This window comes from Centropristis striata, chromosome 12 (assembly GCF_030273125.1).
Source record: "Centropristis striata isolate RG_2023a ecotype Rhode Island chromosome 12, C.striata_1.0, whole genome shotgun sequence".
In the NCBI taxonomy this organism is placed as follows: domain Eukaryota; kingdom Metazoa; phylum Chordata; class Actinopteri; order Perciformes; family Serranidae; genus Centropristis; species Centropristis striata.
The window spans coordinates 16005554-16033177 of record NC_081528.1 but is presented as its reverse complement, the minus strand read 5'-3'; the positions used below and the strand labels follow the sequence as shown (position 1 = coordinate 16033177).

At 39.1% G+C, this 27624-nt stretch overlaps 1 protein-coding gene and 4 long non-coding RNA genes across 7 annotated transcripts; 1 reads left to right on the top strand and 4 right to left on the bottom strand.

Moving 5' to 3' along the window:
* Positions 1-6465: 6465 nt before the first annotated feature.
* Positions 6466-7477, top strand: LOC131981291 (uncharacterized). The gene is made up of 3 exons (XR_009395294.1): positions 6466-6556; positions 7053-7122; positions 7214-7477. It is a non-coding gene; the product is annotated as an uncharacterized LOC131981291 (long non-coding RNA).
* Positions 7478-13097: 5620 nt separating this feature from the next.
* LOC131981267 (uncharacterized) lies at positions 13098-18707 on the bottom strand. 2 transcript variants are annotated; one of them, XM_059345487.1, is made up of 9 exons: positions 18395-18707; positions 17137-17352; positions 16810-16945; positions 16039-16676; positions 15422-15732; positions 15161-15336; positions 14576-14748; positions 14289-14397; positions 13098-13888 (listed from the first exon to the last, which is right to left on the bottom strand). In XM_059345487.1, exons 1-9 carry the CDS (start codon positions 18682-18684, stop codon positions 13661-13663), a joined length of 2277 nt encoding a protein of 758 aa, XP_059201470.1. In that variant the 5' UTR covers positions 18685-18707; the 3' UTR covers positions 13098-13660. The 2 variants fall into 2 exon arrangements, with proteins under 2 accessions (XP_059201470.1, XP_059201469.1); XM_059345486.1 differs by having other exon boundaries at positions 13099-13888; positions 14183-14397.
* A 1821-nt stretch (positions 18708-20528) lies between these two features.
* On the bottom strand, positions 20529-21786 carry LOC131982132 (uncharacterized). Its single transcript, XR_009395360.1, has 4 exons — positions 21679-21786; positions 21503-21608; positions 21337-21416; positions 20529-21264 (listed from the first exon to the last, which is right to left on the bottom strand). It is a non-coding gene; the product is annotated as an uncharacterized LOC131982132 (long non-coding RNA).
* A 90-nt stretch (positions 21787-21876) lies between these two features.
* Positions 21877-22345, bottom strand: LOC131982131 (uncharacterized). Its single transcript, XR_009395359.1, has 3 exons — positions 22220-22345; positions 22090-22155; positions 21877-21962 (listed from the first exon to the last, which is right to left on the bottom strand). It is a non-coding gene; the product is annotated as an uncharacterized LOC131982131 (long non-coding RNA).
* Positions 22346-23014: 669 nt separating this feature from the next.
* On the bottom strand, positions 23015-27334 carry LOC131982091 (uncharacterized). 2 transcript variants are annotated; one of them, XR_009395356.1, is made up of 7 exons: positions 27003-27334; positions 24844-25052; positions 24683-24754; positions 24371-24600; positions 24141-24247; positions 23766-23934; positions 23015-23661 (listed from the first exon to the last, which is right to left on the bottom strand). It is a non-coding gene; the product is annotated as an uncharacterized LOC131982091 (long non-coding RNA). The 2 variants fall into 2 exon arrangements; XR_009395355.1 differs by lacking the exon at positions 27003-27334 and having other exon boundaries at positions 24844-25214.
* Between the last annotated feature and the right edge of the window lie 290 nt (positions 27335-27624).

Below are 27624 nucleotides of genomic sequence, written 5' to 3'. Positions count from 1 at the left end.
TCTACAAATTTTGAACAGATAACAAAAGAAACAAAGAAACAAAGTTAGCTATCCAAAATTATAAATTGCCTGAAATGAGCAGAGCTAGGTGCTTGCAAATTGAGGGAACTATCCTTATAACTTGACCATACATTGTCCAATCTGCCTCAAACTTGACATGCATGATGATGGTTCATCACTGACCAGTTCTACATAACAATGTTTAATAAATTCCCGCCCTTTTTGATTAGCCACGCCCCTTTCATAACAAAATGAACTGTTTGTCCTAGAAACTTTTATAAGGTGTCAGATTACTCGGCATAGAGTCCCTGTTTAACTGGTGATTGATAACCCCGCCCCTTTTGATAAGCCACGCCCCTTTTACTAACTTGTGAGCCGTTTGTCCTACAGACTTGTATGATGTGTCTGTGAACCCAGGACAGAGTCCCCGTTTAACTGTTGATAGATGACCCCGCCCCTTTTGATTAGCCACGCCCCCTTTTACTAACTTGGGAACCGTTTGTCCTAGAGACTTGTATGAGGTGTCAGTGTACTCAGCAGAAAGTCCCTGTTTAATCCCCGCCCCTTTCAATAAGCCATGAGAAATACGGTCCAGAGGCAAGCACACAATCAAAATTTCTTTAGAAATTTGCTAGTTTCTTCTTCCTCTTCCGGATGCAATTTCGTCCCGCTACTAATTATATATCAAAACGTGCAATTTGATCGGGATCAGTGTGCTATTACTTTTTGCTACAGAATATGAAAACTGCCCAAAATTTTGCATTGAAAAAGAAGAGCGAAAAAGAACAATAATTGGAGATTTTTAAACGTCTACTTCTCCGGCATAATTTCATCTAGTGACTCCATTTAAACTTCAAACAGTAGACACAAGTCTTGTGTATCGGTGTATTAATCCATATTTCGATAGGTCATATAGTTTTTTTATCAATCCCTGTTCAATGACCATGATCATTTTTGGAGAAATTCTGAGAGACACAGAGGTAACTTTATGTGATTTTCGCTACACACACACACACACACACACATTTTGAGGTTAAAGGGCATAGTTTGAAATCTCTGAAGAATCTCATCATAGTGTACACACACCGGCAGTAGCCCCCTTGGCCCTTTCAGAATTTCCCCAGAGGAAATTTTCTAGTTATTTATTATTATTTCATAATTAAACTGTCACATGCATCAAGGAAGTAGGCAGTCCTCTGGTGTTGCTGCTTCTCACACTGTATCCTCTGACAGAGTCGTATGGAGCTTCCCAAGGAGAACCAAATGTTTTTCATCTACAAAATAAAGTGGCATAAATTAGGCCTGGGACAATAACAAATTTTGCTGGATGATATATTGTCCCACAAATTATTGCCGATAAACGATATTATTGTCAACATGATAATATATCATAATAATGCACACCCTTTCAAATACAATACACTTTTATTTCTCAGTGTTTTTTACCATTGTAATTATAATTTTAAGAACGTTTAAATATCCTAAATAAATAAAACAAACATTTTTTTTTTTTTAAAAGGGCAGCATTTATTTTGCGATGTAGCAAACTCCACTTTCTGTGAGCGCACAGCGTTTATATTTACTTTGTCGACCAGTGTTGACTGTCGGGACGAAGGCTCTGCATCTCCAGGTGCAGTTTTTTTTTTCCCAGCTGGGAAAACTGGGTCGGGTGGTTCTGCTTTAGATGGGCATGCAAGTTTGTTGTGGTGGCTTTTTTTGTTGCCACCACTTTTGAACACATTCGGCATACAGGCTCGTCCGTGTGTTGATGGGCTCACCTTTTTCATTCGGTTTGAAACCGATATATTCCCACACCGGGGCTGTGGCATTTGGCTTTGCAATCATCTTTTTTCCTCGCGTTGCTCCGCACGAGGCTCACCTGCTGCACTCTGTGTGTAGCCAATGCTAGCGGCCCAGCCTTCCCCACAGAGACAAAGAGACTCGATGACTGTCAGGAGGGTTCACTCCGCTCATTCTGCTATGGAACAAAAGCGCCCAGGTGCTGAGATTGAGCACAGAGTGAACCCTCTTGTCATCCAGCCTGCTTGGAGGCAACAGACGAGGAAAACAAACACGCATGCCCATGGCGATATATCGAGGCCGGCAAAATTATTGAGTTCATCGTGCGATTAATTGATTTATTGATTATCGGCCCAGGCCTAGCATAAATGAAAAATCCAGTCATCACACACCTTTTTGGCTGGCTAAATCATATTGAATCATTGTTGAATGAGGCCTGATCATTTCCATATAATTGCTTCAACATGAATAGTGTATTCACTGATAGACAGACTCCACAGGATTTAATACAGCCCCATATTCAGAAACATAACATATTCACCACACCGTTTGTGATTCACCATATCAGGTCTTTTTAACAATACTTTTACTTTTACCGATGCATGTTGTAAAGTGTATTGCATGCTTATGTTGCTCCTCACCTCTCCTCATATGCTTTATCTTTGTTTTTGGATGTGAGAACGCTGGCACTGTTTGTTAGCCACTTCTCCATCTGGAGTTTGTCGTATGTGTTGGGCCTACGCAACGGGGCGTCAGATACATTGGGGTATCTGGTTACAGATACCAATTGCCTCTATCACAGGTCACCAAAAATGTTGGGAATTAAGGATGGCTCTTTTATGAATCAATGATGACCTTGCACAGGGTGTCAAATATGTTAATAAAAGGGCGTTATCATAAATGCTGCCCCTCCCATAAGGATACCAAATATGTAGGGATGAACCTGAGCAACACCTGTGTGGATCTCATGGTTCAAAAGTGTGGTTAGATGGCTATAAGAATTATTAATAGTTATCATAAATAACAATTTATTATAAGAAATTATATGACTTGATTTGCTCTAAGTCATAGCTCGTTGGGGCACCACTCTGTAAAACAGAGAGAAATATAGCCAATTCACCTAAATCAGTCTCATAAAGCTACTAAACTATCACTTTGGAACACTGGTTATTAATTATGAATATAATTATAATCAAATTACCTTATTGATATTTAAGGAGGAATCGTGAATTCTTGTCACAGCAGAGGCCAGCATATCGTTCAGAATGTACAACATTAAATAGACAGCATTTGTAATCTAAAGGTATTTGTTCTAAAAACAAGTAAAACAAATAACGCACACATCTATAAAGTATAGAGAGCTACATTACAAAAGAGAGGAAACGTGCACTGTAAGACTTTGCTGTAAATTTACAGTCAAATTCTAACAGTAACTTACTGTATTATGATTGTACTCTGCACATTCTCCACTTAATTTGCACTAAGTTGTATATAGTATATTATTATTATTATTTTGTATATTTTGTATATTGTTAAATGTCTTTTCTTAGATTGTTTTTTATCTTATCTTAATATTGTGTGATTTTCTGCGGCTGTAACAAAGAAATTTCCCCGCTGTGGGATAAATAAAGTCAAATCTGAATCTGTACAGTATATTACTGTGAAAGCAATGCATTGTGGGAGTTATCATGATTGCTTCGGCATTCCAACGGTCAAAATCATATTTTTACAGGAATTTACTGTTTTCAGCTGAGCAGGAAAATGTCGGGAAAATAAAACCGTTATTTTTGAAAAGATGAAAGGTTTTATTTAATTTCTTTTTTGTCTGGGCTGAAATAATCACAATGTGTTGTTTTTCTCAGTAACCCTAATATAGAGTTTAAATTGATTAGTTTTAACATAATTTAGAGTTAAACATTTAAACATCACGCTATTTTTTTTCTTCGTTACGAGACAGTTAGTCAGTAAACGGACCTTCGCTGCGCCAGAACAAGTTCAGTCTGCAGGAGGATTGGAGCGACAACGCCGTTGGATTTACGTGAACTATCTTTTTATTTTTATCAGCGGAACCGAGGTGGATTTGTTTTCATCTTTCATCAACTTCCAGGCTGAATCAGTGAAATTGGTAAGTCATTTTTAATTCACGTTAAGTCCCGTTCTCAGTTTTGAGCTAACGCACTTGTCTAAACAAGCTAGCGGTTAATTGGGTTGTTAGCTCCGAGCTGTAAGCTTTTCTGGAGGAGTATGTGTAAATGTAAAATTGCATGTTAAATTTAGACAGTTGACAGTGAACTCTACCAGAATTAACTGAGCCGAATTTGACACAGACGTGTTCTCTTGAAACACATTATGAATTTAATTAAACTTCTACAATTAAATCGGTAAAAACACTTGGTGCCTGGTTTAATTATATAAATATTAACGGCAGTGATGTGATTTGATACAGACGGAAAGTAGTCGGTTTGTTTTAATGTGCGGCTGACGGCCGACAAAAAAAGTTTGTCTGACGGGTAGAAATATAAAACTCATGTAGACTGATATAGGAGTTTGGTTGAGCTGAAGTAAAAAAAACGAATAACGAACTGTGGACTGTGGGACTATATGACTTGGGCTATTTTATATAAATTCAAATTAATTCAATAGCACTTTGCTGGTAAATTATATTTCCAGTTAGCACATATCTATGTTTAAAGGTCCCATATTATGCTAGTCTGAACTGTGTAATACATGTCCAATGGTCCTTAAAATCAATATTATGAAATCAATTCTAAAAAATCGCTCACATACAGCCTGAAACAGGCTGCAGAAATTGGCAGTTTCTGCCTCATTGAATACAGAAGCTGTTTTGGGTGGGCGGAGAAACTATGTTAATGAGGCGCTGCTCTGATTGGCTGCCTAAAACGCTTGGCTTCCTGGAGGAGGGGCTACGCACAGAGCCGCCTGTATCAGCTGACTTTCCAGCCATGCTGAAAAAACAACAACAACAACAACAACATGGCTAGCACTTCAGAGGGGTATTCCAGAAAGCGGGTTTTGTGAAAACTCTGAGCTTGTTAACCCTGAGATGAGGGAAACTCTGAGGTTATCCGTTCCAGAAAGAGAGGTAACTTAAACTCTGGGTCCGTTACTGCGGTGACGTACTCTGTGAACATAACCTGCTCGCTGCAGGTTTACTATAAAAAACCCAGAGTTTCTACCTGTCTCCTCCCACACGAAGAAAGCGGTTAGATATGGATTGCCCCTTTCTTAGAAATCCGATCGACATCGAGGCCGTTTTGATTAGAAATGTTTTACGTCGCGAAAGAATCTTCCGACCCAGGTTAGACGTTTTATCATTTCCAGAGGATTTTCTTTTCGAACGCTACCGCTTTTCATCAAACAGTATCATTTATCTCAATAACCTTCTCCGCCCATATATCACCAACCTCACACACCGCGGACGAGCACTCACATCGGAACAAACTCTATGCATAGCAACTGTTGGGTGGGTGGATATATATTTGTTAAAAAGCAGGCTAAAAATAAAAAATATATAAATAAAACTATATATTTACATTTTTTAAAAAGAGTATGTATGTAAGTGTATACTTGCATCTGATGTAGGCACTTGTGTCCTGGGGGATGACCGGCTCAGATGAGCTTCCCCCGGGGATGCCCTCAGCCACAGGCCGACCCCTGTTTTGGCTGAGGGCCAGCTCCTCAGCCTCTGTCAGAGGTGGTGGAGGTGGCCCTCCACCCGTTTTTCGGGCCTCTGCCTTCTTTCTGTTGGCTGAGCAGAAAGTTTGTTTTTAATTAGTATTTTAATGAGCGTTGGTGTAGGCTACAGCGTCACATTTTAAATAACTTCAATAGATATAAAATATAAATGTGTTTCGATGTGTATAAAGTGTTAATCTACTAAGTGGAGTATTAAGTGAGAGGACGTTGAAAAACAAAATTTTGTTAGGGGTTTAAATTACTATTTGAAGTAGCCACTGAATTAATATTTACTTTGTTTAATAGCCTAAGTCAATTTAAAAAAATAAAATAAAAATCTAAGTGAGGTGCAATCATAGCCTAGCAAAATATGTCTTACCTTTTTGAATAATGTTTTTATGTTTCATTTTTAACTGCCTCCAAGTCCTCCTTTCTCCTGTTGGATTGCACCTAAATGAAAATTAGATTTAATTCCTACTTATGATCATAACTATAGGCAATGCTACGATCTTACGGTTAAATGTTACGTCAGTGTTACATTCAAACTTACGCGTTGACTCGGGCAGCAATTTTCTCCCATGCAGTCTCTCTCTCCTTCGCTGCTGCAGCCGTGTTACTTTTTCGGCGAAATATGTGCTCATACTCGCCGTAGGACTGCATGAGTATCTCCAACTCTACCGCGGTGAAATAGGTCGATCTTTGTTTTTTTTCCGTTGTCATGGTGACTCGTGGAATCGGGGCTCCATTGATGATGGCTTTTTATAGTGGTTGTGCACGCGCGTAACCCGAGGCTGACATACTCAGAGATGATTGAACTAACTCAGATCAGCTGTTCTGGAACCGGATACCCAGAGTTTCCCATCTCAGGGTAAGTCATCTCAGAGTTCAGGGATAGACTCAGAGGTTGTTGAACCTGCTTTCTGGAATACCCCCCAGGAGTACCACAGGCAGGATCAAATATTGTGAGACCGTACGTATTTGACCCGGAGTCTGACCCTGAACAGGAAGAGGCAGCTGTCCAAGTGTTGCAGCAAAGGCTACAGCTGGATGTCTGTCCGTGGTGGGTTGAAATTTCATTGTTGTTCATATTATCTTGCCTGGCATGTGTATGTGCTAACGTTTGCCTCAGCTATATTTGCTAGAAATATAACGTCAGGACACAATTGTAACCATTTACAATTAAACAGTGATATTCTATTACCTGCCGGAGTATGCACACTTTATCAGTGTGTGTGTTTCTTTTGGTTTATTTTATTTTTTGTGTGTTGTTCACCAGTGCTGGGGTTTAGAATTTCACTGTTTTATTTCTATCATTACTGTTCCATGATAAATCTGACAGTAGTCATTGTATTGGCCAGAAATAAAAAAAAAAACAAATTCACACTGACAGTATGTAACGTTAGTTATATAGAGTTATTAAAAAATAAATTGGGGGAATAGTGATCCTGTTGTATCAGGTTACAGTTTGATATCTACCCACCCAGTTTAGGATTAGCATCATTGTGTGTGTTCTACATTATTTCATAACATAACATTGTCTATTCATTTTTCAACAGGTGCTTATGTGGGAATTGTGCAACAATGCCCACAGAGCAAGAAAACGTGTGCTGCATGGAGATCCCACAGGTATTATTACCAAATTACATAAATAAGAGTTACAGGTAAAATGGTCTTTTAGTTAGCAAAAATGACTGAATTAGCTGTTTTCATTTATTAGGTTACAAGAAGAGTAAACCAGCTCCAGGATCCACCAAGATGTATGCTTGACCATCCTGGTCTTGAGCCTGTATGTTTAAATATATTCTCTTTGCAAAATGCTAATAACATATATCGAGCTGACTATGGGCCTTTGCGGCTTAGAAGTTTAGAGCAGTAAGTACCCCTTTGCATTCAAAGAATAACATTTGCCAAATAATATTTTGAACATGACTTTTGATTTTACTGTATGTCAATAAATGTAAGTAAAACAAATGTTTGTATTATGTTATCACTCTATGTAGTAAAAGTACACAGTTAAATATTGCATTTGAAGTGTGCAGGACAACACCCAGGGTTACTGAAAAAGAAATGGCATATAATTCTACACACACTTCAATTATACAGAGTTGCAGTGGTATTCTGTGTTGCAGCAAATAACAGTTGTCATACCATGGTCATTTATCTAATGTATTGAATTCTTTTTAGCTAAATATCAACTTTTTTAGCATACTAACATGAAATACAGTTTGAGTTATAATTATAGTCAAGGTTTGTTGCAATTCCGTGCAAAGGATAATAGTAATAATAATATTAGTGTAATACTGTATGCTGTAAAAATGTTATAAATTCTCAGACTGTTACCATACCACTGCAACCCTTCAATAACACGGTGCTTTACCACAGTTTTACATATTTTTCCATTATGTACCACTGTAAACTAAATGTGAAAACCAGTACTCACAACATTGTTTCTACAAAATAAATTTACTTTATTATATAACAAAAGTAATAAATACATGATTCTTGTATGAAATACAACAGAGCAGGGGTGTCCTCTGGGGTTATATGGTGAGTCTTGTGGTCCTGGAGCCACCATAGATGAGGTGTTCTCCCCAGGATCTTCCTCATCCTCTTCGTCCTCCATTACCTCACCTTGATTGGTGTTGAAGTCATACTTGGTTCTATTGAGAGGAATGGGACGGTGGACGTGCCAACTCCAAAATCAATGGTGGAAAGTGTTGTCGTCTGGGTACCTTGTATGTACATAAGCAGACATAAGATACATAAAATTGTGAATATATGTGAATTGAAATTGAAAAATATAATATTTAATAATATAAGGTAATAACAGATTATCTGACTTTTCATGTATGAGTTGCCACAAACCTTTACTTCTGAAATGAGGCTTGAGTGTGTTCAAGGACAGCTGTGTACCAACCGATGCTGTTGTGAGACGTTCCACCTGGCAGCACTGATGTACTGGCCTAAAACCATAGAATAGAAATGTTAAAAGCAACCAAACACTTGATCTGATATACCTTTTAGCATATTTTATCATAAGTTACATGCTCTGGTTTGGAACAGCATAAAAAATCATAACCTAACATCATACTGAAATCCTATAGCAAAATACCACAGACTCAGTAATTACTACTGTTTTCATTGCCATTATAAAATCTCAAACACATTCTATTTGAATGTAAAATAAAAAACACATTAGGTGTTATCTATACTTCGGACGATGGACACTAGAAAAACTGTATGAGGGGCCGTATAGGCCATAATTCAGAATTACCATTCACACACACATAAAACAAATCACATTCACACACTATAGTAAAAACCTCACACACATACAGGTGAAATGCGTTCACAAACACTACTGAAATGTTATGCTGTCTCACACACACTACTGAAAAGCTTTCATACACACAACTGAAATGCTTTTATACATACAACTAAAATGTTGTGCTCTCACACACACTAGTGAAATCCTCTCATACACACTAGTGAAATACTCTCATACACACTAGTGAGATGCTCTCACACACACTAGTGAAATCCTCTCACACACACTAGTGAAATCCTCTCATACACACTAGTGAAATCCTCTCACACACACTAGTGAAATCCTCTCACACACACTAGTGAAATGCTTTTATACATACAACTGAAATGTTGTGCTCTCACACACACTAGTGAAATCCTCTCACACACACTAGTGAAATGCTTTTATACATACAACTGAAATGTTGTGCTCTCACACACACTAGTGAAATGCTTTTATACATACAACTGAAATGTGCTCTCACACACACTAGTGAAATCCTCTCACACACACACACACTAGTGAAATCCTCTCACACACACACACTAGTGAAATCCTCTCACACACACTAGTGAAATCCTCCCATACACACTAGTGAAATCCTCTCACACACACTAGTGAAATGCTTTTATACATACAAGTGAAATGCTTTCATACATACAACTGAAATGTTGTGCTCTCACACACACTAGTGAAATCCTCTCACACACACTAGTGAAATGCTTTTATACATACAAGTGAAATGCTTTCATACATACAACTGAAATGTTGTGCTCTCACACATTATTGAAACGCTCTCATAAATACTACTGAGATTTCAGTGTAACAGGAAGGCGTTTCAATGTAACAGGAAGGCGTTTCAGTGAAACAGGAAGGTGTTTCAGTGTAACAGGAAGGCAGCTAAAAAGAGGAAGTGTGGGCTATTTTTCTTCTTTGGAGCATTCTGAGGAGGCACATGCGGCCTACATGGTGGATATTATTATTATTAAAATGAATCTTCTCTTTGTTTTTAGTTTATTGGTGCAAACTTTATTTTATGATGTGCAAGGGAATGAAGAAGATGTAGTAAGTTTTTTTACAAGCGCTTTGCAGTGTATTGAATCGCTTCAGAGAAATGAGCCTAATAATTCTGACCAGGAAAGGCTTTATAGAGTGCTTGATGACCACACAAGAACTTTATCTGCTCTTCAAGCGGCGGTGTCCAGATATGATCCTTGGAATAGGGACGTCAGTCATCGGCTGGGATCACTGCACAGGTGTTTCCGCAATTTGCTTCATGGACAGGAGGCCAGACAGAGGTCTGCTGATGAAAATATATTTTTACCCCCAACTACTTTCACTGGTCGCCCCGGCCGTCCCAGATACACCATAACCAGTGAACAAATTTCTCACTGTGTGTCCATTGGCATGACATGGCAGAGAATTGCATCTTGCTTTCGGATAAGTAGAAGAACTCTGCACAGGCACAGACTACTACTGGGAACTGAACCATTAAGATATGCAGTTATGTCAAATCAAGAACTGGATAGTCTTGTGACTGTTATACTACAGAATACTCCAAATGCAGGGGAGACCTATGTCCTTGGTAGCCTGAGGTCACGTGACTTAAGGATCCAGCGTTGGCGGGTCAGAGACAGCTTGAATCGGGTGGATCCCATTGGACGATCATTAAGACGCCGTCATGCTATAAGGAGGAGGGTCTACAGTGTTCAATCCCCCAACCAATTATGGTAAGCTCATGGTGAAAGACTTGCCAAGATCATTTTTTTAATAAAGGTGCCATGCCAAACCATTAAAAATAATGTACAATTAAGTCAGACATAATCAAAAGTTACTTTAAAGGAGACATATTATGCCCCTTTTCCACAAATTAAAATAGTTCCCAGGTGTGAGGGAACAGCTCGTAAAACAGCTCGTAAAAACCACATAGATTTATTTGTCAATTCTCAGATTTTGGGAGCTGAAATGCAAGACAAACACCCAAAAATATGTCAAAGAGCTTTAAAAAAAAATGGTATTTTCATAATATGTCCCCTTTAAAGCACTCACTGTGCTGGAAATACATCATGTCAGTGTTTTTAACCCTCTGGGCCCACAAGGGACATTTTCAGCCATGTTTGTAATTTTTCACTTTTGTTTTGGCAATAATTTTGGCTGTGATACTGCAAATGACATGATTTTTGGAAGAAGGATGTCTTTCTTGATACATTTTGAAATTCTAATTTAAATTTTTCTAATGGCTCTTTAATACACTGTGTGCAAACTTACTACCCTTTCGAGCCATTTGGGCTGAAAATGTCCACCTCCAAAAAATGCTATAAAAACTTTACAGATTAATATTTTTTTTCTACTTTTTTTCTGAAAAAACCTCTTAAACAACTTCTGCTCTGCTCAAAACTACCAAACATTCAAATATTTTGAGGATTTTAACCCTTTAAATGTTTGATTGCACAATGTCACTGTTTTTCAATCAAAATTGATTTTGATGCATTTTTAGTTTTCTGTGTAGTGTCAGATTTAAAATGTAAAAACCCCTGTTTGGCGACTTGATGGCAGACATGTCCACTTTTAAATAACGCTTTAAAAATATTACTGATATATATATATGTTTTTCCAACTTTTTGGGGTTAAATCTTTTAATCAACTTCAGTCCTGATAAAAACTATCAAATATTCAATTATTTTCAGGATTTTAACCCTTTAAATGCCAGTTTGATTCCATGATGTCACTGTTTATAAGAAACACACAAAATTTAGTTATTTTCCATATAAGAAATAATTTTTGGCTCGGGCATTTATTTTTTATTACAGCCTTGGCTATGTCAAAGATTAGCAAAAAATTGATTTTGATGCATTTATAGTTTTTTGTGTAGTGTCAGATTTAAAATTTACTACCCTTTTATGGCAGACACTATAAAACTATTACTGATATATATTTTTTTCAACTTTTTGGGGTTAAATCTTTTGATCAACTTCCGTCCTAATCAAAACGATCAAATATTGAATAATCATTAGGATTTTAACACTTAAAATGCCAGTTTGACTACATTATGCTAATATTTCTTATGAAAACAAGATTTGCTGTTTTGTTAGATATGTGTGTGTGTTTGCTGTTTCATGTGTCTAGACCATATTGTAAAACTTGTAATGTCTTCTAAAGTTACTCCTGGCATACAGAGCCATATATTAACTCTTTCAAGTCAATAAAAACATGGTCCCTCTTCTCTTACCGCACTTCAAAGTGGTCACTGTGGAGAAAACAAAAACGACGGTTTGTAAGTTTATGCACCTGGCTGGAGTCCTGTCACAAACTGTTTGTAGCTTCTTTTTTTAAGTGCCCATGTTTTTATTGACTTGGAAAAGTGCATATATGGCTGTGTATGACAGTTGTAACTTTTCAAGTTTTACAGTCAGGTCAAGACACATGAAAAAGCAAACACACACACATCTAAAAAAAACCCACAGCAAATCTTGTTTCATAAGAAATATTAGCATAATGTAGTCAAACTGGCATTTAAAGGGTTAAAATCCTAATGATTATTCAATATTTGATCGTTTTGATTAGGATGGAAGTTGATCAAAAGATTTAACCCAAAAAAGTTGAAAAAATATTTGAATGTTTGGCAGTTCTAAGCAGGGTGGAAGTTGTTTAAGGGGTTTATTCAGAAAAAAGTGGAAAAAAATATTAATCTGTAAAATATTTAGAGCATTTTTTTGGAAGTGGACATTTTCAGCCCAAATGGCTCAATAGGGTAGTAAATTAAAGTGGGCCCAGAGGGTTAAATATTGTTTTTGTGATAGTTTTGTTTAATAGAAATATAAAAGTTCCTGTTACATTCTAGTCTTGTAGACATTTAAGATTATTCTTGTTGTAAGCCGTTATGTCTATCCCATTAGTGCAGAAGTGTAATAATACTGATTCTGGTCTCCCAACAGGCATTTTGATGGAAACCACAAGCTGGTTAGGTGGCGTCTGGTCATGCATGGCTGTGTTGATGGCTTCAGCCGAACTATTGTATACCTGCGGTGCTTATCTAATAACAGAGCCTCAAGTGTGCTATCATTATTTTTGGAGGCCGTTGAGAACTTTGGTTTGCCTGCAAGAGTCAGGTGCGATCATGGCATGGAAAATGTACTCGTTGCACGTTTCATGTTAGAGAGAAGGGGCCTGGACAGTGTCATTACAGGTGTTTCAGTCCATAACCAGAGAACTGAAAGACTATGGGCAGAACTCAATAGAGTTGTTAGTAGACACTTCATAAACATATTTAACTTCATGGAAGAACAAGGTATCCTCGATTCATTGAATGAAATACATCTTTTTTGTCTGCATTATGTTTATTTGCCAAGAATTCAGCAGGCAGTGACAGAATTTATTAACCAGTGGAACAACCATGGCCTCTCCACACAAGGGGGCCAGACACCTCTTCAGTTATGGCATTCAGGTGTTATTAACAGCATTGGAATTCTACCGGTTATAGATGACATTATTAATATGGATACCCACTATGACATCAATGAACATGAACCTTTGCCAGGACTTCAGACTAATAACAACATTACAATTCCAGACATTAACATACCAATCAATGAGACCACAATGAACATGATTCGACAAGTGAATCCTGTGGAAAATGATGGGAACTATGGCATTGATGTGTTTTCCTCACTCCTGAACGTATTTCGGTAAGGAGGCTATGCATCTATGTGTTATTGTTTTTTTCAAATATGTTTTGTGAACAATTTGTGAAACTAATAAACAATGTCTAAATGACAGTTGGAGTTAACAAAAAAAAGGTGACACTTACAAATGTTTATGCATATGGTATTCAGGGTCTGCCAAATCCATAGGTGTTCCCTAAGGCAAAGTCAAACTTTTCCTTAAAGACCTGGAATGAAACATGGAGAGGCAACCTGATGCAGTTAATGCATGTGTTGGCCTTTGGAAACATTGGCGTGGAAGAGAAGTCATCATCTCCTTGATGAATGAATTCCACGGATGGACTTGGTGAAAAGCCGATGGGAGGGACAACAGACGCGCCAGTTGCAAAGGCCAATACCTTTTGCAGGTTAGATGGTCCTTCTTCTATAAAACAGAACAGAATCAACCGATTATGAAATCATAGTGCTTAACTCTTGAAAGGTTAGTGTTGCTTTAAATGTATAAACTGTTTTAACTTGAAATCAATTGTTACTGTAATTTTGGATGCCTCTTCCATTAATGCATTATATTCAATATACACACATACATGCATATACAAACATTCATTCATTAGACTTTCCCGTTAAAGTCCTGACACTCAATAGTAGTTTATTATTAATAAAAGATGTATAATTACTCAATCAAAAGGCAAGGATTTAAGTCAAGTATTGTTTGTACCTTCTGCATCTTGAAGATAGTCTCTCCAGTAGGTAATCACCACTTCCTCTGCAACTCTCTTGTTGCTCCCTTCTGGTGACAGACGAATGTTGAAAAGATCATCTACCTGGTCAGCAGTCAGGGTGCTTGGTTCAAAGCAGAACAGGGGACGAAAGCTGTCTGGATGTTTCTGGATTTTCTCCAGAACCCCTAGAGTTTTCAGTCCTTCACGGAATCTATAAAAAACAAAAATAAAATGAAAAATAAAAAAAACAATTGTGTTTGTTGAATTCATTCATAATTACTTGTTCCAGCTCAACTTCGACATTATCAAATCCAGAAACTTAATATATGTCGGTCGATGGGTAAAATTATATTTCATATTCTGACTAACTGTAAACCAACACTGAATACCTTTGAAATGGACCTTGAACCCTGTGGATGACCTGAAACATAACAATGTCTTGTACCAGCAGATCCCTGTCTCTGATTGACCGAAGAGGCCTCAGACAACCTGCATTGGCCAAATAGTCAAGCAGAGATGCCTTTGCCTTCTCAAGGTCCTCAATGGTTGTGCTTTCAGATACCTGGCATCACAAGGAGCAGCATATTGGCTTGTTATACAACAGAAGCTAGTAATTAGTTAATTTATTGGCAAAGGCTAACACTTCTGTGAAAACATCAGTAATAATACATGGACAGAATATGCCACAAACATTTAAAAGATCTGCCTTGATCAGGCAGTCATCATAAAGTGACTGACTATGCATGAAGACAATAGTGAGAGACAATAGAGGTCTGTATTGCTGATTTTCTAGTGTTCCCCACCAGTTCATCACAGTGCAGGCTTTCACTGTGACACTGTAATGCCAGTGGTTTAAAAAGGGGAAAAACATGCACCAATTTGTTGATTAAATTGTGGCAGAATTCAAACTACAACTGGAATACTGGAATAGAGGAGTTCAGCATTGTGTCTATTATTCCTAAGTTGAAACTGACCTTTATGACTTTCTCCAAAAGGTCCAAATCAGCTATGTCTTCCAAGACTGGATTTGGTGAATCATCAACCAGTAAAGAAAATACTACTGGTGAGAGGAAGTTTGGTGGGGGACCACCATGTACCAAACTTATTGCGATGGCTCTGCCTGCTATGTAGTACCAGTCCTCTCTTAGAGCTGCAAAACAACAGAATAAGAAGATGTAACAATGCTAGGAAAAAAATGAGAGAGAGAGAGAGAGAGAGAGAGAGAGAGAGTGTACCAGTACTGTTGAGAGCAATGTTTTTGCTGGTTTCTTTTCCCTCAAACATGGTGGACTTTGCAATGCTCTCCATTAGAAGCCTCAAGAATTCCCTCCTTGGACCTCCTAAATCAACTCCTTCCTCGATTTTTCCCATGTCATCGGAGAACTTTACAGACATCATCAGGTTGGGCTCATAGGACGACCTCTTGAATCCCCGAATGGCTCCCTCCCAAACAGCAGCTCTATTTATGTTAAATCTGCACAGCCTATTTACGTTAATTTTGCTGGCCAGTTCCAGCAGTATCGTCTGAACCGGAACATTTTCAACACTATGAAAAAACACAAAAAAATTATGATCAGAAACACAGTTATGTGACATCATACAACGCTTACCGGAACACTTCAGTTTGTTGATGGGGTAATGACTGAATAATGAAACACATATTTTTGAACGAAATAATCGATCTTTGCAAGCAGACGACAAGAGAAGCTACACAATGTCCCTTTAAGCCATTAATCGTTCAATTACCCATATCATAACATCATGTAAGGACTAATGGCTGAACAGTCTGTGTAAATGATGATTATGAAATTATCCTTATTTCTCAAACTCATAATCTGTGTGCACTACTCACATGCGACTCTTCATACTGGCAACTATTGCCTGCTGTAATCCTTCATCCTCAGAACTATCATCAGGAATAGTACCAACAAGTGTTAAATAAGTAGAGTAGTTGTCCTCATCAAGACTGCTTGTTCCATCATGTCTTGCAAGGAAGACTTCCTCTGGACCACTTATGCCTCTTGTACTGCTTGAGCCAGGAGGACCACTCTCAGGACATCTGAGGCCAGGAGTACCATCACTTCCTGCAGGACACCCTCCATCAGGACCACTTGTGCCTCTTGTACTGCTTGTACCATGAGGACCACTCTCAGGACATCTGGGGCCAGGAGTACCATCACTTCCTGCAGGACATCCTCCATCGGGAACACTTGTGCCTCTTGTACTGCTTGTACCATGAGGACCACTCTCAGGACATCTGGGGCCAGGAGTACCATCACTTCCTGCAGGACACCCTCCATCAGGACCACTTGTGCCAGGTTTCGGGTTACGTCTTTCCCCACTGGGGCCGGTGCCAGAGCAATCTTCATCATCACTGCTAATGCAAATACTAGCCCTTGTTTTCATTTTTGATGTTGAATGGGTGGCATTAGATGAAAGTTGGTTATTGTCTTGACTGTCACCATGTTGGTTATAGTCTTCATTGTCCTCCTGAAATATATATATAAAAAAAATATATATACATACATATACATATATATATATATATATATATATATATATATATACATATATACACACATATATAGTAATGGTAATAACAAATAAAAAAAGGCACACTTACCAAAAGCATCCTTGATGGTTTTACATAAAGAGCTTTAGTTTTATAAACCTTATGGATAAGAATTCCATTCAGCTCCTGACCCTTTTGGAGTTTAGGGCACACCAGCTTATTGCCACAAGCCATTAATAACTGGAGGCTACAAAAAAGATGGGGAACAAAGAAAATGTTTTAATCCAGCCAAATAACATGTTTTCATCTACATAGATATAAAGCGAGTGTGTGTCAGTATAACACATATCCCATGATTACCATGATTGTTCTTGCACTGTTCTGTAAGTGTGTGTGTGTGTGTTTTATTTGATACAAAGAAAGAAGAAAAGCCTTTACCTGACATCTTCTGGAATATGCTCACCAAATCCATCCCTGATGCGTTGTATTACAGTCTGGTGGTCCCAGAACTTCTGGAACTCAAAGGCACTGAGGATGTGTCCATGTTTGTGTAGCCATACTTTTGTGCCTTGTTTGCAGACAATTCCCCATGATGGATTGGGACGAAGTATCACATCTTTGTTGAAATGGTCATGCTGCTGCTGTGCAGGGGCTCTGAAATAATAAGGACATGAACAGACAGAGCAAGTCAAGCTGACACAGCTTAAATAAAATTCAGAGACCATGACAACAGATCATCATGTACAACTAAACCTTTAAGCATCAGATATTTAACTAACTAACTAACTAAGTATGCATTAACCCTCAGTCACCAACGAGGTTCCCGCGGGCACCTGATAGTCCGCAAGGACCATCTGAGGTGCCCTCAGCACCAGGGGCGCAGATGGGATTTTTGAACTGTGGTAAACTGTAGTGGAAACAACAACCAACATACTAACATACATTAAAATAAGTTTGGACATGAAATTCCCAGTGCAGCCAAAGAAATTTACTGACTTGAAGCTGACTCAATGAAGGACCCTGAAACATCTCCCCTCCTTTCATTACCCTGAACATACTGCTGGGCAATTTCTTATCTGTCCAGCCTGTCAAGCCTTTAGATTTCCAGTATTTCCCACAGGATTTTTTTTGTCAAAATCTTTTGCCCTAAAAGCCATAATTTGGTGGCCTCTCGCACATTCTAATGTCCACTTTATTTATTTATTTATTTAATACAATGCCACTATTCCATCTTAATCATTGCATTGCTTAATTCATTATTGTAAAGGAGAATAAGGGTTCGGTTTCATTTAAGGTGTCATATTTTGACATTTTTTGTCTCTTATTTTGAAAGCACATGTTTGTTTGTATTTTGAAGGCGGGTCTAACACGTTCTTACCGCCTTATGGTGTGCTTAATTTACACTGAAAGTCGGAACTTGTGGCTAGGAACAAAGTCGAAAATTCTGACATTCTTTTAGACCTTGAACGCACCATTAGCTGTACTACACAAACGTGTTTATGTGTTAATGTGTTAACTTCTGCAAGAAAAACACGTTAACACACATGGCTAATTTGAATATTTAAATGAGCCATGTGTTGTTTCGCCATAACACCCGAGTCTGCAAGCAAAACAAAACATGCCTATTGTCTTTTCAGGCGCTTATAGCAGCAACATAGATAGAAAAGTAATTTCACTGGGTAAATCTCCATCTCACCTTCTTCTCCTTGTGCATGTCCATGTGCCAAAGCTCTGCTGAGCTTCATACCGCGGCACGGAAGTCCGGACCGGACCAGCAGCTGGCTGTGGCTGGTTGCTGCGGCTGCTGCGGCTGCGAGACGGAAAAAGTGACACCAGTCGACTCTCCACCGTGTCGGCACCTGAGGCAACCTGTGACTGTTGCCCGGTTGCATTAGACAATGTTCTAATTGTCTCTGCCGACGCCAAAATATTGTTTAGTAACGCAGCAGCTTCAGTTAAATTTCCGGAGAGCTCCTGGGCGGACATTTGCGCTCCAAAGCCGTTCCACTTCCTCTTCTGAGCCGCCTTCCGGTTACACTGAAATGCCTTCCGGTTACAGTGAAATGCCTTCCGGTTACACTGAAATGCCTTCCGGTTACAGTGAAATGCCTTCCGGTTACACTGAAATGCCTTCCGGTTACACTGAAATCTCAGTAGTATTTATGAGAGGATTTCACTAGTGTGTGTGAGAGCACAACATTTTAGTTGTATGTATAAAAGCATTTCACTAGTGTGTGTGAGAGCATCTCACTAGTGTGTGTGAGAGCACAGCATTTTAGTTGTATGTATAAAAGCATTTCAGTTGTGTGTATGAAAGCTTTTCAGTAGTGTGTGTGAGACAGCATAACATTTCAGTAGTGTTTGTGAACGCATTTCACCTGTATGTGTGTGAGGTTTTTACTATAGTGTGTGAATGTGATTTGTTTTATATGTGTGTGTGAATGGTAATTCTGAATTATGGCCTATACGGCCCCTCATAAAACTGAATTGTGTCCCCCATATAGCAGCTGCTGTGTCGCACAATAGATACATCCTGCATTGCACATGAAATTACATAAACTGAGCATGAAAAATCCGCGACACCGCGGCGGCATGGAGGTGCATTGCATATAACATTATATGAATGTCTGCAATAACATCATCCATATTCGTGAATATGGGCTTATATTATGAAAAGTCTTCGGCGGCACAAACAACCGCTGCAGTGACCTCACCACCAGCGTTGCCCCAACGCACCTCCATGCCGGTGTTATAGCCCTACTGGTTTCCACACCAACTGGTTTCCGTGCGCGTGCGTGCGTCAACATCCGCAGCTGAACGTAGAAAATGACCGAACATATTTATGAAGTTTCTCCCTCTCTCACTGCCCGTGTCTCGACCGAGGCGACTGTCATATTAAACACTTTATGAGCCCCATATGAAACATATTGTGACTATATATATAAGTCACATATATATATAAATACTTTTTAAAAGTGACGATCTAACTAGACAATACTCAGCGCTACTTCTCTGGTCTTGTGTGCATCTTATGAAAATGTTCTACACACAAAACAAAGACATGGACATAATGATTTACAGTCATTGCCCTTTGTGTAGCTATATTATATTCCCTAATAAGCCTCAAATAAGGTTACAGAGAACACTTTGATTCCCATTAAGTACTCGTATCGTATAATTTAAGAGCCTTATTCCAAATTAACCATGGTGGGTCACATATCGAATAATTATGCCCAAAGCCATGTGAAATTCTAAAATGATGACGATGAAATTATGTTATAGGCCTACATACATTTTTTTATTTATATAACCCAGGAACACAAACAGGGCTTTACCGACTGTAGCCTACATGGTACGACACCCTCACATCAGCCAGGGAAAAACCCCCTTAAAAGGGGAAAAAAGAAGAAACCTCAGGGAGAGTCAGAGAAGGGATCCATCTCCCAGTACGGACAGACGTGCAATAGATGTCGTTAGTACAGAACAGATCAACAGAGTAAAAGATCTGCAGGTCTAAATCTGCAGTCTCAATCAAATCAATCAAAATTACTTTATTAATCCCCAAGGGGAAATTCAGTTAGTCTGGTAGAATATCTGTTAGAATGAGACAGCCTGATGGCTGTAGGAAATAACTATATTTTGTATCTCTCCGTCCTGCAACGGAGAGAGAGGAGCCGTCCACTGCTGTTTTTTTTGGTCAATTGTTGAGAAATGCAATGAGGAAACCTTTCAAATTAAATTATCTGACTCCAACAGTAAATCCTCTCACCTATTTCTCTGCGCAGATCGTTTGATGGGGAATGATGAGCAGGAGACGTCTGAGTTATCAATTTAACATACTTATATTACAATACGTCAAGAAATGTGCAGTTACAGAGATCTCTGGGTTCACTCTACATGTCCCTGATACACAGAAGACTGGTTTCAGGTCATGAAGTCTGGACCAGTCTCATTTCCCTTGAACCCTTTTTTATATTCTGACAGATTTTGCTAAAAAATGAAGGTGTGTCCTCCTCTGGTGTGGGTGGTGTGCCTCCACTCTCCCCCCTCGGCTCCAGGTGACACAGAACAGAGAGCACTATAAGGAGAGATCATATCAAGCAGAGCAAAGCAGCCGTATCCAAAGCAATCTATCTGTAAGATACATCCACATTTTTGCAGTATATAATGTCAAACACAATTGATTATATGAATATGATTTTTCATGAATATATGATTCTTACAGCAAATGTCGTTGCTTTTTCAACCTGATATGGACCTGCCCAACGTGGTTCCATCCACTTCCTTTTGATGACCTTCAGCCACACCCACTCGAGGGTCTTACACCCTTACCTGAGCTTTTCTTCGTCTGGAGCTGTCATGTCTCCTGGACCTGTGGAGACAAAAAGGCTTCCAGTGCAGTTAGAGTATTGTAAAAGGACACATGGTCCAACTGTGATAAGACTTTCCACCCTCCTCCTGATGCTGCTCCTAAAGGGTACAGGCTGGACAAAAGTAGCCTTGGTCCAGTGGTGGTCTGGCAACACATATCCAGTGGAACCACAGACTGCATGATGTACACTGGATCTGAGGAGAAGAATGGCAGTAGATCAGAGATGCATTACATTTCTAAGTTTACAGAACTAAGTTTATTCTTACCCAGTCATCCTGCCCATCCTTTGTTCTTCCTGGACTTCGGCATGCATTCCCACATGTTCTGCAAAGTTCTGACAGGTTGTCTAACACATTACAGAGTTAATTAATTTCTCAGTGACAACTTGAGGTTTATGATGACACATTGACACAAATACAAACAAAAACAAACCTGAAGCAGTGACCAGTCTCAAAGCTATTTCCCATCTAAACTGCGTAATACTGGCCTCATCACCACTGAAATCCAGCACCTGGCCGTTTAGGAGAAGCTCTGCAAACTACACAAACCACAATTCAATAAGTAACATTCAATGGCTGTATTCGACAAAGGATGAGTTGGATTCATACCTTGCAGACAAACACCCCACAGGACGTCGAGTCTTGCTGACGTGGATGTCTTGCTGTATCACTTGACCACCTTGAGATATGAATACCTTTGTGTCTCATTAAAGCTCTGTAGAATAGCAAAATATTGTTGTTCGTAAGCAAAGTTATTATTTGTAAGCAACAATTTGATATTATACTACTGATATAAAACTTGCCTTGTCATATCTCTGCATTTTTTTTATGTTGTCAGGGGTTTACCCCAGAGGGTCAAGGTATAGGGCATGCTTCTCCTTTGGATAAATTACCTTTTCAATACATGTCAAGCAATGTAAACAGGAGGGAAATAATACATTCAATTATCATGTCAGATTACACACAAAAGTCTTGAAACTCCTACCTATGATTTGCATTATAGTGTATGTAAATTCTCACCACTAGTGTCCAGTGCTGTTTGTCACATACTGGTCCTATGAGGACATCATAGGCCATTGGGTCAAGCTGAAAAATACACATAAAGGATTAATACTTGCACTTTATGGACAGATTTTTAAAAAAGAGTTACCTTTCTTAATCCCCGGAATGATCCTTGCCATATTGCAGTCATTTGAAAGGAGTCAACAAGATAAATCCTTCTCCGTGTTTCTTTTTGTGTCTTCAGAATAACCGCATAGGTGAATGCATTCAAAACCTTAAGTGACAATTATGTAGAGTTACATTTTTTCAATCTAAAATTTTAAACATTTAAATGGAAATATATATTGTATGCACTTGCCTCACTCTCCAGCTGCATTCCAGGGGCCAGATTTTTTAGGTCTTGGGCGAATAATTTATAAGGCCCAACTTTTCCCCAGAGCACACCCTGCCGTTTACCTGACCATATTTCAGTTATTACTGTGAATTTGAAGAAAATTAAATGCAGCATCAATTACCTGTATGTATGCAGATGTTTGAGTCTGTTGTTGATAAAATGATACTGTATTTACATATATACTTACATTCCTCTGGGGTGACTGAAATTGATGGTTTACGGGCAGCAGTGTTGTATAATTGTAGACTGGAGGGCAAGGGGTGTTGTGGACTTAAAGTGGTGGATTGAGAAACTCTGGCGCAGTTTAAGGGGCTGGACTGCAGTGTTTGAGGAGAAGTAGGCAACTGTAGAACAGCACATGTGGAGAACTGCAGTGTTTGAGGAGAAGTAGGCAACTGTAGAACGGCACATGTGGAGGGGCTGGACTGCAGTGTTTGAGGAGAAGTAGGCAACTGTTGAACGGCACATGTGGAGAACTGCAGTGTTTGAGGAGAAGTAGGCAACTGTAGAACGGCACATGTGGAGGGGCTGGACGGCAGTGGAGGAGAAGTAGGCAACTGTAGAACGGCACATGTGGAGAACTGCAATGTTTGAGGAGAAGTAGGCAACTGTAGAACGGCACATGTGGAGGGGCTGGACGGCAGTGTTTGAGGAGAAGGAGGCGACTGTAGAACAGCACATGTGGAGGGGCTGGACAGCAGTGGAGGAGAAGGAGGCGACTGTAGAACAGCACATGTGGAGGGGCTGAACGGCAGTGGAGGAGAAGTAGGCGACTGTAGAACGGAACATGTGGAGGGGGTGGACGGCAGTGTTGCAGCGGAGGCTGCAGCAATCCATTTTGCAGGAATTCTGGGTTGTGGCTCCACATATCTTTTCAGATGATCAATGTTAATTTTTTCAATGGTCTTTCCTTTTTTAGTCAGTAGATCTGCACTTTTACCCTTAATGTTACTGATTCTAAAAGGACCAAATTGATCACATTCCAGTTACCCCCCCTTTCTTTGCTCTTTCCGAATGTTTTTTCTGAGCACTTGGTCCCCCACTGCAAAGCCATCATCTTCTCCTACAGACAATTTCCTCTTCCGCACCCTTTCTTGTACTTCTGCAATGTTGGCTTCCACCTTGGCATACACGTCCTTGAGGTTTGTAGTGCATTCTTCATTCCCAGCCAATACATGGATGTGTTCCTCACTTATCTGCAATAGTAGTGTAGATAAACAGACACAGGTTGCCTACGCATTACAGCAGAGAATGATATGTTTGCCAAAACGGCTCCTACTACAGCTAAATTAAATCATACCTGAAACTTTTCTGGAATTCCTGATGGGTAACGGGCCTCCCTTCCATACATTAAAAAGTATGGGGAATATCTTGTTGTTATTTGTTTTTTGGTCCGTAATCCAAACACTGTGGGCTTTAAGTAACAGTCCCAGTCACTTGGATGGTCTTGCACAATTTTTTTCAAAGCTCTGAAATTGGGAGGGGGAAAAAAAAAAAAAGAAGGTAATTCTCAACATATACATATATATATATATATATATATATATACATACACACATATATATATACACACATATACATATATACACACATATACATATACATATACACACATATACATATATACACACATATACATATACACACATACAGGCACACACACAGGTGTTTTTACCCTTGAATGGTGCCATTAAGCTTTTCCACCAAGCCATTTGTTTGTGGGTGGTATGGTGCACAGAGGCTTCTGGCAATGCCAAGCTTTTCACACAAGTCCAGGTTGGCCTGAAATGAGTAGGATAGGAAAATGAAAAATGTACATATTTCTGTAATGCTCGTCTTTTTCTTTTGTTGCCATGTAAAAAAAAATATGGTTGGCCCAACATCACGTCTCAGATTTCAACTTACTTTGTTGATAAATTCTTTGCCCCGGTCAGTCAGAATACGTTTTGGTGCACCGTACTTGTAAAAAAAAGTCCATGATACATTCAGTCACTTCCTCTGCTACTTTTCAGAGGATAGACTTCAAGCCATTTTGTGAAGTAGTCCACCATGACACACATATACATGTGGCCATTGTTGGAGCATTTTAACTTCCCCACAAGGTCCATCCCCACAAGTTCAAATGGCTCTGACACCTTAAATGCAAATCAAAATGTTACATCGATAGGACTTTCGTGTAAGATTATACAACATACTAAATGATATTAGATAATTCACCTCTATGGGTTTATACTGAGTCTTCTCCTTTAAGGAGACCCGCTTTCTCTGACATGCATCACACTGTGCTATCTAATAAAGTAAGGCAATAGAGAACATTGAGATGTGATATGTGAATATTTTCATAAGATTAAAAAAATATTAAGTTATAATTAACTTACCCATTTTGTGATGTCTGACTTCATTCCAGGCCAATAATAACGTTGAAGAATTGCGCTCATGGTTTTGTCAATTCCACACTGAGCCCCAATAGCACTCGCGTGAAATTCCACAAAGAGGTTGTTTGCCTCCTGTGGAGTGCGAACTACCTTCGCAAGGTGATGTTGCATCTCATCCTGCTTTCTTTGGCACTGCTAATGAAGTTCCCCATCTAGGGATGTCGACATTACCAACATTTTAAATAATTTTAAATTACATTTACAAGTTATACAATGCAATAGAAACGGTGCTGTAGTGTGGTTTGCCTTACTTTTAATGTGGTAACTTTCTGGCCTTCTTTTAAGTACATAACGCAGATTTTTTGTTGCGTCCAGAGGGTAGATATTTTTTAGCTTAAAATTCATCATTATTATTATTATTTTACTTTCTAATTGTTCGATTGCTAACGTTAAACTACTTTAATTTTGCAACAGAGCAAAATACTTTTTTATATTCTCCTGTGCTTAATGTTAGTGATTAGCTCCTTAATTGCTCCTTCCTGTTCATGATTAATAGAATAATCATTTTTAAAGTGTGCGTGGACATTGTGCATTTGAAAAACATGGAAATTCAAAAGTAAGAGTGTTTTGGGCAGAGAAGTAGCGCTGAGTATTGCCTAGTTAGATCGTCACTTATAAAAAGTATTTATTTGTCACAATATGTTTCATATGGGGCTCATAAAGTGTTTAATATGACAGTCGCCTCGGTCGAGACACGGGCAGTGAGAGAGAGAGGGAGAAACTTGATAAATATGTTTGGTCATTTTCTACGTTCAGCTCAAGGAAACCAGTTGTTTTAGATCGAGCCAAAACAAAATGTTACCTGGACACTGACGTAAGCATTTTAATGAATATATAATTGAAGCTCAGAAACATGGAGGAGCCCAAGTGGCAAACACTGTGTAGCGTCAGTCTCGCTAGCTTTTTATTTTTTTCTGTGGCGAATTCGAATCTATCTTTTAAACTAGTTTTCTGTGCTAAATGTTGATTAGCTACTTTACTGCTCCATCCGGATTATGATATACAGTCGGAACATAATTCAACAGACAGTGTGCGTGGACATTGTGCATTTGAGAAGCATGGACATATACATGTTCAAGTATTTTGACCAGATTAGTATTGTCTGCATTAAATCGTCACTTTTAAAAAGTATTTATTTGTCACAATACGTTTCATATGGGGTTCATAAAGTGTTTAATATGACAGTCGCCTCAGTCGAGACACGGGCAGTGAGAGAGAGAGGGAGAAACGTGATAAATACGTTCGGTATTTGTTTATGTTCAGCTCAAGGAAACCAGTTGTTTTAGATCGAACCAAAACAAAATGTTACCTTGACACTGACATAAGCAACTTGAAGGATAAATAATTGATGTCACGAAAACTGAGAGAAGCGGAATGGCTCAACCTTTATAGCTGATGGTTAATGTGCTACTTAATTTTGCTTAGGTGAGTTCGAATCCAGCTCTTAGCGATCTGTCAAACATTTTATTTTCATACATTTATTTTTTTTATAGGCAGCTGTGATGTAGTGTTCACTTATTAAACGATGTTCCCCCCAGTAGATAGGAGATGCGACTCGTAAAACGCCAGGTATTATGTTTATAAATATGTGACGAATCTGCTGACAGAGGGGGGCCACAGCTGCGGATGTTGACGCACGCATGCACGCGTACGGAAACCAGTTGGTGTGGAAACCAGTAGGGATATAACACCGGCCCATTACACATTAAAATACATGAATGTATGCAGTAATATCCTCTACATTAGTGAATATGGATTTATGTTATGAATAGTCCTTGGCACGGCCGCGCAGAGCTCCGGGGAGCCGAACTAAGAGCAGACAGACAGCCGTATGTCACACAGAACTGCTGACACGGTAACAGGATAAACACCATTAATTAAATACCATGTCCCTTTGTCTTTCTAACCACACAAGGCAGCAGATTAATCAGCAAAGGTCCATAAAATAGAAGAATTAGAAGTAATAGTATAAGTTATAACAGTGACGCTAACAAGCCGATAGCACATGTTAGCACGGTGAGACATGCTATTAGACCAAGGTAACGCTAACTGCACATTCTTTACTGTACATAATATCACAAAGTAGCAAAGGAGAAACTTACCATGGCACGTTTGCTGTAGCTTGGCCAAGTATAGTGGGTCTGGCTCCAACCCTAAGAATCAGTTTGGAGGCATATCCAGCGTTGAACTGACCCGTGTTGGTGAAGCAGTAAAGGGCAAAATGGTTAGCACAGATTAACGCGTTAGCATTAGCTACTGCAGGAACCTGGTTGTCATAAATAAAAACGGGCCATTGATTCCTTCTATCCTCCTGTGGTGGGAGAGAAAATAGACTGTTGTGCTCGTTGTTGCAGCCAACAACAGAACATTTGGCGTGTTTCAGTCTAAGCTTTGACAGCTCTAGCTGAGTTGCAATGGCGGATGCTACTGAAGTCGCAATGACGTCTGAGACGGACTGACAGGTGGCAGGTGGGAGCGGTCAAAGCCTTGATTGACGGCTCTGGGAGTAATTATTCACCAATGTATGCTAATTCCCCGGAGTCTACGCACCAACGAGTGGCAAATTAAAATGGCCCGTAGGAGGGCCATCAGACCAAGACAAAGTTGGGGAAAATCAATGGAGGGGTTTCAGCTTTCCACATGCACAGGTCTGGTTGGCTGAAGGATGACTGAAAAACGTATAGGCCAGAAAAAACACATTTTTCACAATAGGGGACCTTTAAG

Excerpts from the sequence above, each read along its gene's own strand:
- LOC131981267 (XM_059345486.1), bottom strand. The coding sequence starts at position 18,684 with ATGTCCGCCCAGGAGCTCTCCGGAAATTTAACTGAAGCTGCTGCGTTA. Across the intron at positions 15,733-16,038 it reads GCCAGTATGAAGAGTCGCAT|TGTTGAAAATGTTCCGGTTC; the intron begins GTGAGTAGTGCA and ends GTTTTTTCATAG. Across the intron at positions 14,398-14,575 it reads GTTCAAGGTCCATTTCAAAG|ATTCCGTGAAGGACTGAAAA; the intron begins GTATTCAGTGTT and ends TGTTTTTTATAG.